Source organism: Astatotilapia calliptera, chromosome 3 (genome assembly GCF_964374335.1).
Source record: "Astatotilapia calliptera chromosome 3, fAstCal68.1, whole genome shotgun sequence".
NCBI classification, from domain to species: domain Eukaryota; kingdom Metazoa; phylum Chordata; class Actinopteri; order Cichliformes; family Cichlidae; genus Astatotilapia; species Astatotilapia calliptera.
Window position 1 is genome coordinate 80,188,183 of NC_137424.1, and position 14,612 is coordinate 80,202,794.

Below are 14,612 nucleotides of genomic sequence, written 5' to 3' on the forward strand. Positions count from 1 at the left end.
TGAAACTCCAACCAGAGAAGAAACAAGTGGAGCTGTTGATATGGCGAGGAGAAGAAGAAGAGAGTGAAGTGAGGAGTTTCTTGCAGTGTCTGCCTTTTATCTCACAGCTCAGGTACATGAATTCTTCTTTACATGATTAATTCTTCAGAAGACGAGATGCTCCCTGAAGTCAGCAGTGGAAACATTTTTCAGTATATGCATTTTAATATAATTGTATAATTGTACAGACGGCTGAAGAGTGAAGCAGCTTGATCATAAGCAGGCTTTCTTTGTGTGAGCTGGCTTGATGAAAGCTAAACCTGCAGTCAGAGATGACAGCTGTGACAATGTGGGGGAAACTTTGTGTTCACTCAGCTTCAGTCTCTGTCCACACTCACATAAAAGGCCTTTGATTCGCTATTTCTCTCTTCTTCCACACTAAATGGACCAATCGAATGCTGCCTTCATCAGTCACAAACATGAGCACATGAATGGATGATAAACATCTGTGAAGAAGTGAATGAATAGATGTGTTTGAGCGCTCTGTGCTGCACATTAGAGCTGTAAGAAATATTTGTAAAAATTATTATTGACAAACTATTTTAATAGTAAGGCAATATGAGCAGTGTTACAGGCACAGCCCTAAAGACGGGAGCCTCGTGGGCAGTGTGGTCCGTGCAATTCTGCAGATTTACTTTCTTTTTTTTAACAGCGCATTGTGTTGTGCATCCTGATTTGTTGCAGACCATTATCAATCAACCTTGAGCCGTGTCTCCTGTCCAGTACAGAACGAGTTCAGCTTGTCAAATTTACATAAATCCTCGAGCAGCAGTGCTGTTTGTTTGTAGGGTTTCTCCCCCACAAACACAACAATGTCGACGAAACCTTTTGCACCGTCAGAGGCTCCTGTGGTAGCTCCCAAAAGGCTGAGGAAGACGCTAACTATGGCACCAAAAGTTTGACTTCTGCACATGCTAAAGGAAGCTAGAAGTTACCGCATTCTTCAGATTCTAAGACGCATTAAGCAAAGCCAAACAGTCAGAGGAGTCAAACTTGACTCATTCTTCTTGCTTCGTCTACTTCTGTACCATTGATTCATTAATGTTGAACTCTCTGCAGCTGTTCCCATGTTCTGAAAACAGGGTTTGATCTTTGGTTTCTTCTATAATACTGGACTTATTTTTCTAACAAGGTTTGAACTTTGTGTTTAAACAAGCGAGAGAAGAGTGAAAATGTTCATACCTGTCTGAGGAAAGTGTACAGCTTGTAGAGAGGTTATTTACAGCCTTCAAACATCTATAATAACTTTAAAAAATGAAGCTGACTACTGTACAGATTTCACCTATCGCGGGATCTTTTAGAACCTAACTGCCGCAATAAATGAGGGTCCGCTTTAAACATAAAATAATGATGCCTCTGCCTTTAAATGTGGGGACAGTAACTGTGTGTGTAAGTGTGTAAAAACTGCAGATAGTGAGACGTGAAAAAAGACACACAAGTTTTGACGCTGCGTGATGAACCCCGTATTCCTCGTCCACGTAAATGCAAAGAAGGAGTTTAAAAAATCTCAGTTTTAGATGATTCAAAATGCCGTTTACGTGTGAACGAAAGGCCCAAACACATAGAAAAAGCTGTATAGGTGTGGACAGAGCTTAAGACGTAGAAGATTATTTTATTGCTACCAGTAAATGATTGCAGTTTACTCTTATTTGTTTCATTGTTCACTAAAGGTTTTAGGTGTGAAATAAATTTTAAGTCGAGTTGGTTTTGGTCTGGTGAGTAACCTTCAGTAATAGTAATAAATTACACAGCAATGAGACATTAATGTAGTTGTAAAATCTTGATAATATATTAAGTAATCCATAGTATTCAGAATACGTTACAAAATACCTTTTGGGGCATGTAATCTGTAATCTGTAGTGGAATACATTTGAAAACTTACCTTCCCAACACTGACTGTTTCATTATATACAGGACACACATGGACAACTGCATCAGCAGTGTGTGGTTGTTTTTATGCAGCTCACATCAAATCATCTCTGAATGTTTCCTTCTTATTGTTCCAGTGTTCTTCCTCTGTGGTCACTTCATGCAGCAGTGAGGATCTTTGTGAGTCTGTTCTGTGCAGCAGCAGAGAGAGAGCAGCAGACAGGAGAGAAGATCCTGGAGCTGTTAGCATCAGTGTGCACATATCAGACATTCCCTCTTCATGAGAGACACATAAATCAGTATTATCAGAGTGACTTCCTGTTGGATCTGTGCTCCCATGTGAAGGACTGTGAGACTGAAACAGGTCTGAGTGTCCTTCCATCATTACAGCCAGTTTTCCAGTCAGCTCCTGCAGTCTGGTCCATAGACCTCTCAGAGAGAAAGACCTCCATCCTCCTGGAGCTGCTGAAACTCCAACCAGAGAAGAAACAAGTGGAGCTGACAGGCTGCTCACATGAAGAGAGTGAAGTGAGGAGTTTGCTGCAGTGTCTGCCTTTTATCTCACAGCTCAGGTAAATAACATGCTCTTCACATGAGTCAAATATCTGTAAGAGAAGATGTGCTGTGAAAATAAGTGATGGAAATATTTGGAGCTCCATGAATTGTAAAGTGATGATTTTGTCTTTTGCTGCCTGTTTGTCATCAGCATCATATGTTTGACTTCATCTACATGGATCATGTTATAAATGTATTCAGACTCTGTCATATTTCAGAGGGAAACGTTCTCAGTCCATCCCTGTGTTTCACTGACGTGTTCAGCTGTTTGTTGCTATGAAGTTTCATATTGTCTATAAATATCAGACGACTTTTAATGCTTATCAGGATCTAGAATAAAGACGTTCTCATCAGAAAGGTTAGATTTACAGTTGTGGTCAAAAGTTTACATACACTTGTAAACAGTATAATATAATGGCTCTACCGAGTGTCCCGTTATTTCTAAAACTCTGATTTTTCTCTGATAGAGTGATTGGAACAGATACTTCTTTGTCACAAAAAACATTCATGAAGTTTGGTTCTTTAATGACTTTATTATGGGTTAACAGAAAAAAGTGATCACATCTGCTGGTTCAAAAATATACATACAGCAGTGCTAATATTTGGTTACATGTCCCTTAGCCATTTTCACTTCAATTAGGCACTTTTGGTAGCCATCCACAAGCTTCTGGTTGAATCTTTGACCACTCCTCTTGACAGAATTGGTGCAGTTCAGTTAAATTTGATGGCTTTCTGACATGGACTTGTTTCTTCAGCATTGTCCACGTGTTTTCAATGGGGTTTAAGTCAGGACTTTGAGAAGGCCATTCTAAAACCCTTATTCTAGCCTGACTTAGCCATTTCTTTACCACTTTTGATGTGTGTTTGGGGTCATTGTCCTGTTGGAACACCCAACTGCGCCCAAGACCCAACCTTCATGCTGATGATTTTAGGCTATATTGAAGAATGTGAAGGTAATCCTCCTTCTTCATTGTCCCATTTACTCTCTGTAAATCACCAGTTCCATTGGCAGCAAAACAGCCCCACAGCATAATACTCCCACCACCATGCTTTATTGTAGGCATGGTGTTCTTGGGGTCAAAGGCCTCACCTTTTCTCCTCCAAACATATCGCTGGGCATTGTGGCCAAAAAACTCGATTTTTGTTTCATCTGACCACAGAACTTTCCTCCAGAAGGTCTTATCTTTGTCCATGTGATCAGCAGCAAACTTCAGTCGAGCCTTAAGGTGCCGCTTTTGGAGCAAGGGCTTCCTTCTTGCACGGCAGCCTCTCAGTCCATGGAGATGCAAAACACGTATAACTGTGGACAATAACACCTGTGTTCCAGCAGCTTCTAATTCTTGGCAGATCTGCCTTTTGGTGATTCTTGGTTGACTCTTTACCCTCCTGACCAATTTTCTCTCAGCAGCAGGTGATAGCTTGCGTTCTCTTCCTGATCTTGGCAGTGATGAAACAGTGCCATGCACTTTATACTTACAAACAATTGTTTGCACTGTTGCTCTTGGGACATGCAGCTGCTTTGAAATGGCCCCAAGTGACTTTCCTGACTTGTTCAAGTTAATAATTCGCTTTTTCAGATCCATGCTGAGCTCCTTTGACTTTCCCATTGTAGCATTTGTGGGCGTTTGTATCCAATGAGCCCTATTTAACCTGTCTAAGAGAAGTCACCAGCTGTAGTCATTCATAATCACTCACAAGAAGTTAAGAGGCCATGCTATGAAGCTCAGTTCACTGACAACTTTCTAAGTCACCAAAATTGCTAATTCATGTTGCTGTATGTATATTTTTGACCCAGCAGATGTGATCACTTTTTTCTGTTAACCCATAATAGAGTCATTAAAGAACCAAACTTCATGAATGTTTTTTGTGACAAAGAAGTATCTGTTCCAATCACTCTGTCAGAGGAAAATCAGAGTTTTAGAAATAATGGGACACTCGGTAGATCCATTGTTATATTGTTTACAAGTGTATGTAAACTTTTGACCACAACTGTATATTTGATAGGATCATGTGACTGAGCTCCTGCTGCAGAGTGTTGGAGTGCACACATGCCAGAAACATCCTTTACACCTGAATCCATCATCGCCATGGAAACAGCATGAAAGCAAACTCAACGAGTCCTTCAGTGACGTAACTCAGTAAATGAATGAGTTACATGAAGCTGGACTTTATCTCTGACTTTGTTTTACTGAGCATGATGATGATGATGGTGGTAGCAGCTCTATAGTGAGCAGATGAAGATGTCAGACAGCAGAGAGGTGTGTGATGTGAGCAGCAGGTGAAGCTGCTGTTGTAGATGTTGTTGTTCCCCTCTGTGTGTTTCTGTATTGTTGATGTTTAGTGTTTGACTCTCTAAAGTCAGACAGCGAACAAAATAACAGTTACAGTTCAGAACGCAGTGATTTCACACACAGGCTGAGTGTTTGTGTTGTGAGTCAGTAACTGTCTAAGAACACTGTTCAGCTGCTCTGATGGAAGATGGCTTTAAGATGGACTTTCATTATATACAACATGGAGTCCATCAGCAGTGTGTGGCTGTTTTTATGCAGCTCACATCAAATCATCACTGAATGTTTCCTTCTTATTGTTGCAGAGTTGATGCTGAGACATCAGATGAAGACCGAACGAGGATCTTTGTGAGTCTGTTCTGTGCAGCAGCAGAGAGAGAGCAGCAGACAGGAGAGAAGATCCTGGAGCTGTTAGCATCAGTGTGCAGATATCAGACATTCCCTCTTCATGAGAGATACATGGATGAAGATGATGATGATGATTATTATGATCTGAAGCAATATCAGATTAACTTCCTGTTGGATCTGTGCTCCCATGTGAAGGACTGTGAGACTAAAACAGGTCTGAGTGTCCTTCCATCATTACAGCCAGTTTTCCAGTCAGCTCCTGCAGTCTGGTCCATAGACCTCTCAGAGAGAAAGACCTCCATCCTCCTGGAGCTGCTGAAACTCCAACCAGAGAAGAAACAAGTGGAGCTGAGAGGCTGCTCACATGAAGAGAGTGAAGTGAGGAGTTTGCTGCAGTGTCTGCCTTTTATCTCACAGCTCAGGTAAATAAGTGATGATGGTTTCATTTGCAGAACGTTTCCAGCATGTTTCCTGATCCCATCTTCACTGTGTTCCAGCTGTGGTCCAGAGTTCTTCCAGAGTGTGTGCACATCCATGTCTGTAAGATCCAGAGAGGAGGCCCAGCAGCTGGAGTCTCTGCTGCAGCTGCTGGGCTTCCAGCTGCTGCTAACAGGAGCGTTACACAGGAAAAGCTGCTGGTCTGTGGGGAGAGTTCTCAACCTGTGCGGCTCTAAAGTGGATCTCATCCTCACACCCAGCAAGATGTCTGCCAGAGGAGGCGCTCTGCTCTTCAGACACACAACACAACTACACAGTCTGAGGCAGGAAGTGAAACCATGACTCTCTCCTGCTCTTCTAACATCATTTCTATGTGAATCTTTAGTTCTTGGTGTTCATCATTTCTGCTCTTTCGTCTCTTCGTTCTTCAGGCTTTCCATCGACATGTCCTTGCTGCTGTCTCAGTGGGTAAGAAGAGGCAGAGCGGCCCGTCGGCTGGCTGTTGAAGAGCTTTCTCTTGTGCCTAAGAAAGCCCGACCATCACACAGAGTATTGTTGAGGGCCGTCAGTAGTTTGGCTTCCCTGCTGAGATACTGGACAGTCGGACGGTTAGACCTGACTGAGACCTGCATCCCTGCTCAGGGTCTCATTGCACTGCTGCTCCATCATGGTCCTCTGACAGTCAAGTAAATGTCTTTCTGAACATCACAGGACAAATAAAATGTCGATTTTTACTTCAAAGCTTATTTTATATTGATGATCTCTGCAGACTGAGTGAAGAGAGCTTCCAGCAGCTCCTGTCTCTCCTCCATGAAACCCAGGACAAGGACTTGACGTTGTCCTTCTTGAGTAAGGTTGGTGGAGACCTGACCTCCTGCTGCCTGAGCTGGGAGCTGCTTCACTATCTGCTGCAGCAGCCGTCGGCTCCGACCATCACTGTGGACCTGAGGAAGAACCTGTTCTTACAGGAGGAGACCACACGTCTGCTTCCCTTTCTGGACAGGATTGTGTTTAAAAGGTGCTGAATGTGGTTTGATCTTTTACACAGTTTCTGCTGATTAATCAGGAGGATTTGAAATGCTGTCTCATCTTTAATCAGCACTTCATGGATCCTTTAAACAAAGTTGGAAATAAACTCTTTGTTTTCAGGCCCAGTCCCAGCTTTGTGATGAGCTCCATCAGAGAGCTCTACAGAGCTCACGACAGTCACGCTGTTCCCAGTTTGCTGAGGTCACTCGGTCATGTGATCAGCCTGAGCTGCAGACAGCTGGACTCAGTGGACTGTGCTGCTCTGATCTTCATCCTCAGACACGGAGACGGAGTCAGACTGAACCTGCTGTGGACCTCCATACCAGCAGGGGGAGTAGAGTCCATCCTGCTCATGCTGGACAGCGTTTCTCGTCTCAGGTCAGATATTAGAGCTCGTTTCTGTGCTGCGCTGTGTGATTGCTGAACAACACACTTTATTGTAACATAATGCTTCAAAAACAAGCTAACATTTTACTGTTAGTGTGGAACAGATTACATGAACAGTTGAACAAGAAACTACAAGGAAAGTTTCAAACAGCAGGCAGAGTGAACATCATTTAAAGGTAGAGCAGTAATAATAACAACAACAGCAACAATAACACATTTTATTAGTGGGCGCCTGTCTAACAACCCAGGGTCACCGTAGCAAACACAGAACAGGAAACAGGATCAAACAGTAACTGGTTCATGTTGATGTTTACAGACAGTAAGCTGGTTTGAAGACGGCGTTGAGTTCAGTTTTCCTGGAAAAGAATCCCAGAGCCGCTGATAGTGGCGCTCATAGTGGCGACATGTACGAACAACAATGTGGTGAAGCTTCATATCTTATATATCATAGTTGGAAAGAGACGATAATTACACTCTGATGACACAAACAACATGTTCTCACTATGGTATGTGTTCTTTAATGATGACCAGATGTTTATTTCACTACTTATCATCGAGGGTTTCATCACAGATGCCCCGCCCCCGACTGTTGTTTAGTCTCAGAGATTCACGCAAGCTTTTCTTTAGCATTAGCCCGCTGTCATGGCAACAGTGAGAGCCGTTTGTTGTATTTTAATCCAACACAAACTTTACTAAACAACAAAGAAATTCAGACTAATCAAAAGTTTCATTTTTTTTATTTACACCCAAGGGCCGACTTATCGCTGAACACACTGCAGCTTAGCATTAGCCGTCCTGTTTTTAGATGTCACACAATATTCATGAATTATTTACAAAGTTTACAAATGTCAGCTTTGCAATTTCTCATTAATTATACAGATAATTGTTTAAAAATATATTATTGGAAATCATTTGGTGAAGTTTACAAATGAGGCCCAAACATTTCTGGTGATCTTCAGTGTTTCCCAAACTGCAGCCTCTGACTTGTTGCTTCTGATTTGTGTGTCTCATTTGTGGTTTTACCAAATGGTATCATCAGCGTTATTGTCATTTTAATCTTAGTGAATTAAAATTGGTCGAATTAACAATTTAATTGTATTAATTATAGTTATTATCAAGTGTTGTCATTACACCTCCTGGGCTTCTTTTATCAGCTGCTCGAACAACAAGCTGAAGGCTGCAAATCACAAGTTTGTCTGCAGACACATTTGAACTGGACCCATTAAAATAATCTGCTACATGCTGTGTTTCTGTGGCTTCCTGGACACAAAGGAGACATTTACTCTTCATCACTGCTGACAAATGATGCTTTTAATCTGATAAATGCAGTAAATTATGAACAACGAGTTACCAGATGAACAGAGTCCTTATTCATTTAAAGCTGTTATCTGTTAACATCCACCTGCACAATCAGCCCAAGCAGGGAAACTGGGCTCAGTGTGACTTTGTCTTAATAACATGAGTGCTGTGCATAAATCCAACATCTAATTACAATAATGTGTCTGCTGCTAGTTCATAGATGCTGTTCTTAAAATCCTTTAGTTTTAAAGATCAACACATTTTATTGGAGCCAGCAGTTTGTTTGCAGCATCTATCATTTGAGATTTTCTGTCTCCATGCGTTTCTTTCCAGTGTTGACAGGAACCAGCTGCTGAGGTTCATCCACTGCTGTGCTGCCTGTGACGTCCAGCAGGAGGCAGCGTCAGGCCTGCTGAGGACTCTGCAGCACAGCTTGGATCTGTCCTGCTCCTCCTGTGTGGAGCTACCGGAGGAGGATCAGACTGAGCCTCTGAGTCTGACTGCTGATGACTGCAGGGCCGTCTCCACCATCCTGACACAGGGCAGCCGGGACACACAGCTGGACCTGCGAGACTGTGAGGTGGAGGACAGCGTGCTGGACCTGCTGTTTCCTGTCCTCCACAGGGTCCGCCTCAGGTGGGAAAGACCACCGAAGAGTCTGAACCAGAGAGAACCTTGTTCACGCTGGTGTTGATGCATCCTGACAGTTTCTCTGTTTGTCCTGTTTAGAGTCAGTAACACTGTCCTCCTCCAGCTGCTGTCTCTGGTTCCTGTGAACAGTGAGAGGGACGCAGTGAGGCGGGCGGTGTCCCTGTGTACAGCCCTGGGTGGAGAGCTGGATCTCAGTCACAGCACGCTGGATCAGAGGGTCTGCGGGGCTTTGGTCCAGATGCTGGACTCGTGTGAAGGGCTGACAGAGCTGGACCTCAGTCACTGTCAGCTCACTGACCAGCTGCTGCTCCCTCTCATCACACATCTGCACAAAGTCCAAGTCCTAGAGTGAGTGTCACACACTGATCCTCCTGTGGGAGGCACCAACAACCATCAGCCTGTTCACACACACTACAGTAATATAATGTGCAGCGATCAGTTAGAGCCACATGTTGTGTTTGTGTTACAGTCTGAGTCACAATCAGATCACTGATGCTTCGACCGATGTGTTACTGCAGCTGCTCTCCATCAACCCCTCCATCCACTGTGTGCGGTGAGCCAACATGAAGGAGTTTCTTCTCAGACTCTGAGAGGAATCATTCACAGCCTGAGCTCACGTGGATTCATGTTGTTCTGTGTGAGTGACGTCTGCTCTCTGCTTTGGTCTCTTTCTAGACTCTTCAGCAACAACATCGTGCACAGAGCAGCCTTCAAGGAGCACACGCAGTTTGAGATCTGGTGAAGCGCTCGCCATCATCACCATCGCCATTATCATCATCCTCCTGGTCATCATTATCATCATGGTCGTCATCATCATCATCATCAGAGCAGCCTTCAAGGAGCACACGCAGTTTGAGATCTGGTGAAGCGCTCGCCATCATCTTTAACATCGTCGTCATGGTCGTCATCATCAGGGAGATGTAGTTTTATGGTCTCAGTAAAAACTCTCACAATTGCTTCATACTAATCTGTAATATACAAGAGCAATAATAGGTCAGCGTAGTAAGTGTTAATAACTTTAGAGTATTTTCTTTTTCATGTCGTAATTAAAATGCTTTGTTTTATTTATTTGTGTAGAAACGAGCACGTCTCATGTTTCTGCGGATTTTTATTTTATGGAGATCTGAAGCCATCTAGCGGTCATCCCAATATTTACACATCAGGTTGTATTATTGTGATTAAAATGTTTTCAATTAGTGAAAAAACAAAATGAGGCTGTAACAGTTTTATTGTACAGTTGTGAGTCGGCTTAGTTTATTTTTGGTACTTTTGCAATAACTGTACTGATTTTTGTGTACTCGCACACAAATGTTGATTCCACGAAATACAAACAGATACTGAAACGTGTAACAGCTGAATTGTTCATTGAACAAATAATGAACAAGTTCTCACAATCATCTCTTTCCAATGGAACCTATAACCAGATAGGTTATAGGTTCTTATACTTCCGTGTGTCTTATGTATGAACTCTGGTTGTGTTTACTGACATCGAATCGATTTTATGTGCACAGCGCTCGAAAATCTGTCAAATGTTTTAGTACGACTTTGCTAAGCTACGAAGCCGCACCGCTTGATGGATTGTCGGAGCGTTACGGCTGTCGTAGACGGAGCCTCGCGGAGTGATACGTGCTGTGCTTCAACATAATATTACCGTATTGTGTGTGTAACCTCTTTTTAAGTTTTGTACATAGTATACATGATTATGCTCAGGATCTGTCGGCCAGTTTCCACTGGAAATGCCTTTTGGTTAAACTGTCAGCGAGGAATTTGCATTTGCACTGTTAAATTTTTATTATATTATTATATATTATATAACTTTGAATGCACATTAAAAAAAACAGCTGCTTGTTTAAGTGAAAATACATTGTGTTTTTTTTTGTTTTACACTAATAAAGTTGTAAATTATTTTGTCTAGTGTCAATTATATCATCAGTTATATATATCGTTATCGCAAATTTTTAAATGTATATCGTGATAAATACTTTTGGTCGCCCTGCTCTAGTAACTACATAAATTGCAAAAAAAGTGCAATAAACTACAAAAATATAAAAAATTGTTGTTTTTTTTTTTGTTTTTTTTTACATATATTTATAGTTAGAGAAATGTAAGAGGTTTATCCCTCAAAACTGTAAATACAAAAAAATTGCACAAAATAGTTTCCAACAACAGGAAATTTCTTTTGAGCGTCTTCATAGTTTTATTTTTGAGATACACCAATTTTTATATACAGCAGGAAAAAAGAAAATAAATAGTACAATGCAAATTTGAAACAAAAAAGAAAAAAACAGCATGTGCATCAAAATAAGAATGGATTGCAATTACAATTTCACTATTCATTCACTCTCACATTCACACACTGGTGCAGGCAAACCACAGTTGTAGCTGTAACGGAGCGGAAAGGCTGATTTTATTTCCAAGGTGGTTTGTGTTTTTTAAAAGGAAGGAAACCTTCCTCAAAACGGGCAGAGCAGTGGAGCCGCCAAGGGAAAGCACACGATAAAAAAACTGTAGAATTAAAAATATAATTTATTATATTTAAATAGTTAAAAATGTAAAATGAATTAAAACAACCTTGGCCAAGGGATAACACAATAAAAATCAATAAAACACAACATTAAAAGTCCAGTGGGATCCACCACGGCATAAAAGTCCCAGGGAGTTAAGAAATCCAGCGAAGTAAAAGGGAAACCCAGCGGAGTCCTCTCCTTCCTTTCCGCATTCGCGTCTTGATATGCTAGAGAAAGGGAGGAGCGGCAGTCACTATTCTTCCGGCAGTTTTTATTCAATAAAAGGGGATAAGTCGAAGACTTACCCCGGGTGGGCAGAGCTCTCAACTCCGCCCGCCGCTTCTTTAAAACTGCAAAGCCACACAGCCGTCCCGTGCCTTCCGCTGGTGCTGTCACTCTCTGCACTGGTGCCCTGTGCGCTGGTCCTCTGCGCGCTGGTGTTCTGTGCTCCCTCGAACCCAACTCCAACCCTCTTATGTGTCATTGAGCACTCTGTAAATTACCTTGCCTTTCCTCTCAGGTGTGTCCAATTAGTAAAAACGGGGGAAAGGGCGGAGTCTCTCCAGGACAATTTGACGGTAACTAAAACATGCAAACTAAATAAAACACTGCACAAAATATAACCAATACATGCAATATAAAAAATAAATAAGTACACTTCACATTAAAATACAGCACAGCAAAACAACATCCGTCCTTCCCTGGATGACATAGCCACAGCTGCCCTGGGGCAGACTGACAGAAGCGAGGCTGCAATAACGCGCCATCTGGCCCACACCAGTATGCGGTAGGGTAAAGTGTCTTGCCCAAGGACACAACCACCAGGACAGTGAGAGCTGGGGATCGAACCGGCAACCTTTCGGTTACAGATGAGCTTCTCATGCAATTTGAGTTCTAAGCATCCCAGAAACGATTCAGAAAAGCATGAAGTCAAACATGAGTTTTAAAAACACCAGTGTAGGCTTATAAAGCAAGGCCCATATGTAAAAAAAACCCTACATTTTCTGCAAAATGACGTCACTTCCAATTTCGGACATGCAATAGTTCGTGCTGACGTCTATTCCAATGTAGGAAGTGTTACAAACAGCTGATCGGATCGGCAAAGCGTGTTTCTGGAATATTATGTTTTTGTTGCTGCAAGTGTTTTTTATGCAATTTTTGCAAAGCTATATGTGGAAGGAAACCGTGGCCTAAGACAAGCTGAATGAATAAGATGTAAGTACAACTCCTCTGGTTTCATATGCCAAAAAAGTTATTGCGCTAGCTTATGTGGTTCCAGTTCTCCAGAGATTTAAAAATAGTTACGCAAAAGAGAGCGTGCCCGCTCCGACCGGTTTTAAAGGGTTAAGAGGATAAAATGACCCTATTAATATATCCATATTGATACATATTGATACCATCCTTTCACTCTTCACATGCGTTTACTAAATGTAATAAAGCTTTATCCCTTTATAACAAATAGAAATCCCATCATCAGTATATTATTCATTCGAACCACAGATTGTGGGTCTAATTGAAGTGAGATCCACAGCTTTGACAGCCAACAAGCACTGATCAGCTGACCTCAGAGAGCCAGATATTATGTATGGTTGCAGTAACTCACTGACAGTCACTCTTCAGCAACAACATCGTGCACAGAGCAGCCTTCAAGGAGCACACGCAGTTTGAGATCTGGTGAAGCGCTCGCCATCATCTTTAACATCGTCGTCATGGTCGTCATCATCAGGGAGATGTAGTTTTATGGTCTCCGTAAAAACTCTCACAATTGCTTCATACTAATCTGTAATATACAAGAGCAATAATAGGTCAGCGTAGTAAGTGTTAACAACTGCTGTATTTTCTTTTTCATGTCGTTATTAAAATGCTTTGTTTTATTTATTTGTGTAGAAACGAGCACGTCTCATGTTTCTGCGGATTTTTATTTTATGGAGATCTGAAGCCATCTAGTGGTCATCCCAATATTTACACATCAGGTTGTATTATTGTGATTAAAATGTTTTCAATTAGTGAAAAAACAAAATGAGGCTGTAACAGTTTTATTGTACAGTTGTGAGTCGGCTTAGTTTATTTTTGGTACTTTTGCAATAACTGTACTGATTTTTGTGTACTCGCACACAAATGTTGATTCCACGAAATACAAACAGATACTGAAACGTGTAACAGCTGAATTGTTCATTGAACAAATAATGAACAAGTTCTCACAATCATCTCTTTCCAATGGAATGTCATATATCAGTAATAACAAAAAAGGACCTCACAGCAGAAGCATAATGTGTTGTACATGTATTTTTCATTTATTGTATTTACCAACATCAAGAAGTCACAAGCAAGCAGCACATTAAAGACGTGCAGTGTTTTCAGAAAGAGATTTTTCTTACTACAGATATGTGAAATGTCGGCAAATCATTTAAACATTATAGTCCATTGTAAAGAGGTGATTGTGCGAACTTGTTCAATATTTGTTACACCAAAGCATACTTGATGCTTGATGTAAACATAACCATGAAACTAGCCTCATACGATATTTCAATAACCCAGTAAAGTCCAGAAAGATCGAAAGACTGGGTCGAAGACCAAGTGCCATGACACAGAAGGTTAAATCTTTCTACAAAAATCCTCTTACTGCTCTAGAGTCGGTCAGGCAGCTCCTCCTGCTTCATTCTCCTCAGGAAGTTCACTGTGATCTTCAAATGCCTCTCTGCTGCTGCTCCTCTGCTCATCATCCTCCCATTCTGGGTAATCTGGACTCTGAACCTTCTGGATCTTCTTCAGCTCGTTCTTCACAAAAGTGATGATGTTGTCCTCCAGCAGCTGGAACAGAATACTTTATGAATGAGCCAATCAGACTGAAATCATGGAGCCAAACATCAGATCCATGTTGGACACACTGACAATCCACTGGTCTACAAAGAGCAGCATGGAGATGACTGTGAACAGAATAGATGTAAAAATAGTTGTTGTACATGTGCAGACCATAAATATGGAGTCCAGCTGTGTTTGATGCTGCTGGGCAGACTGACCACTGGGAACCTCTGAGCTCTGCTGGTCCACTCTGTGGAGGAATAATAAAAAATTAGCTCAATCACAAGGTACGTTTTCTGCTCTGTGTTAGTTCTCAGACAACATAATCGTAATTAAGTGTGTAAAGCTTTAAATTGTGTCCTAGATGTATTAGGCTAGGGGTGGGGAACTCCAGGCAAAC

At 41.7% G+C, this 14,612-nt stretch overlaps 1 protein-coding gene across 2 annotated transcripts; it reads left to right on the plus strand.

Moving 5' to 3' along the window:
* The first annotated feature begins 5,597 nt into the window (after positions 1–5,597).
* On the plus strand, positions 5,598–10,956 carry LOC113019570 (uncharacterized). 2 transcript variants are annotated; one of them, XM_080299418.1, is made up of 9 exons: positions 5,598–5,860; positions 5,969–6,223; positions 6,307–6,555; positions 6,687–6,944; positions 8,586–8,888; positions 8,982–9,251; positions 9,373–9,456; positions 9,579–9,673; positions 9,719–10,956. In XM_080299418.1, the coding sequence occupies exons 1-8, from the start codon at positions 5,634–5,636 to the stop codon at positions 9,643–9,645; spliced, it is 1,713 nt and encodes a 570-aa protein (XP_080155544.1). In that variant the 5' UTR covers positions 5,598–5,633; the 3' UTR covers positions 9,646–9,673; positions 9,719–10,956. The 2 variants fall into 2 exon arrangements, with proteins under 2 accessions (XP_080155544.1, XP_080155543.1); XM_080299417.1 differs by having other exon boundaries at positions 9,579–10,956.
* Positions 10,957–14,612: the final 3,656 nt, after the last annotated feature.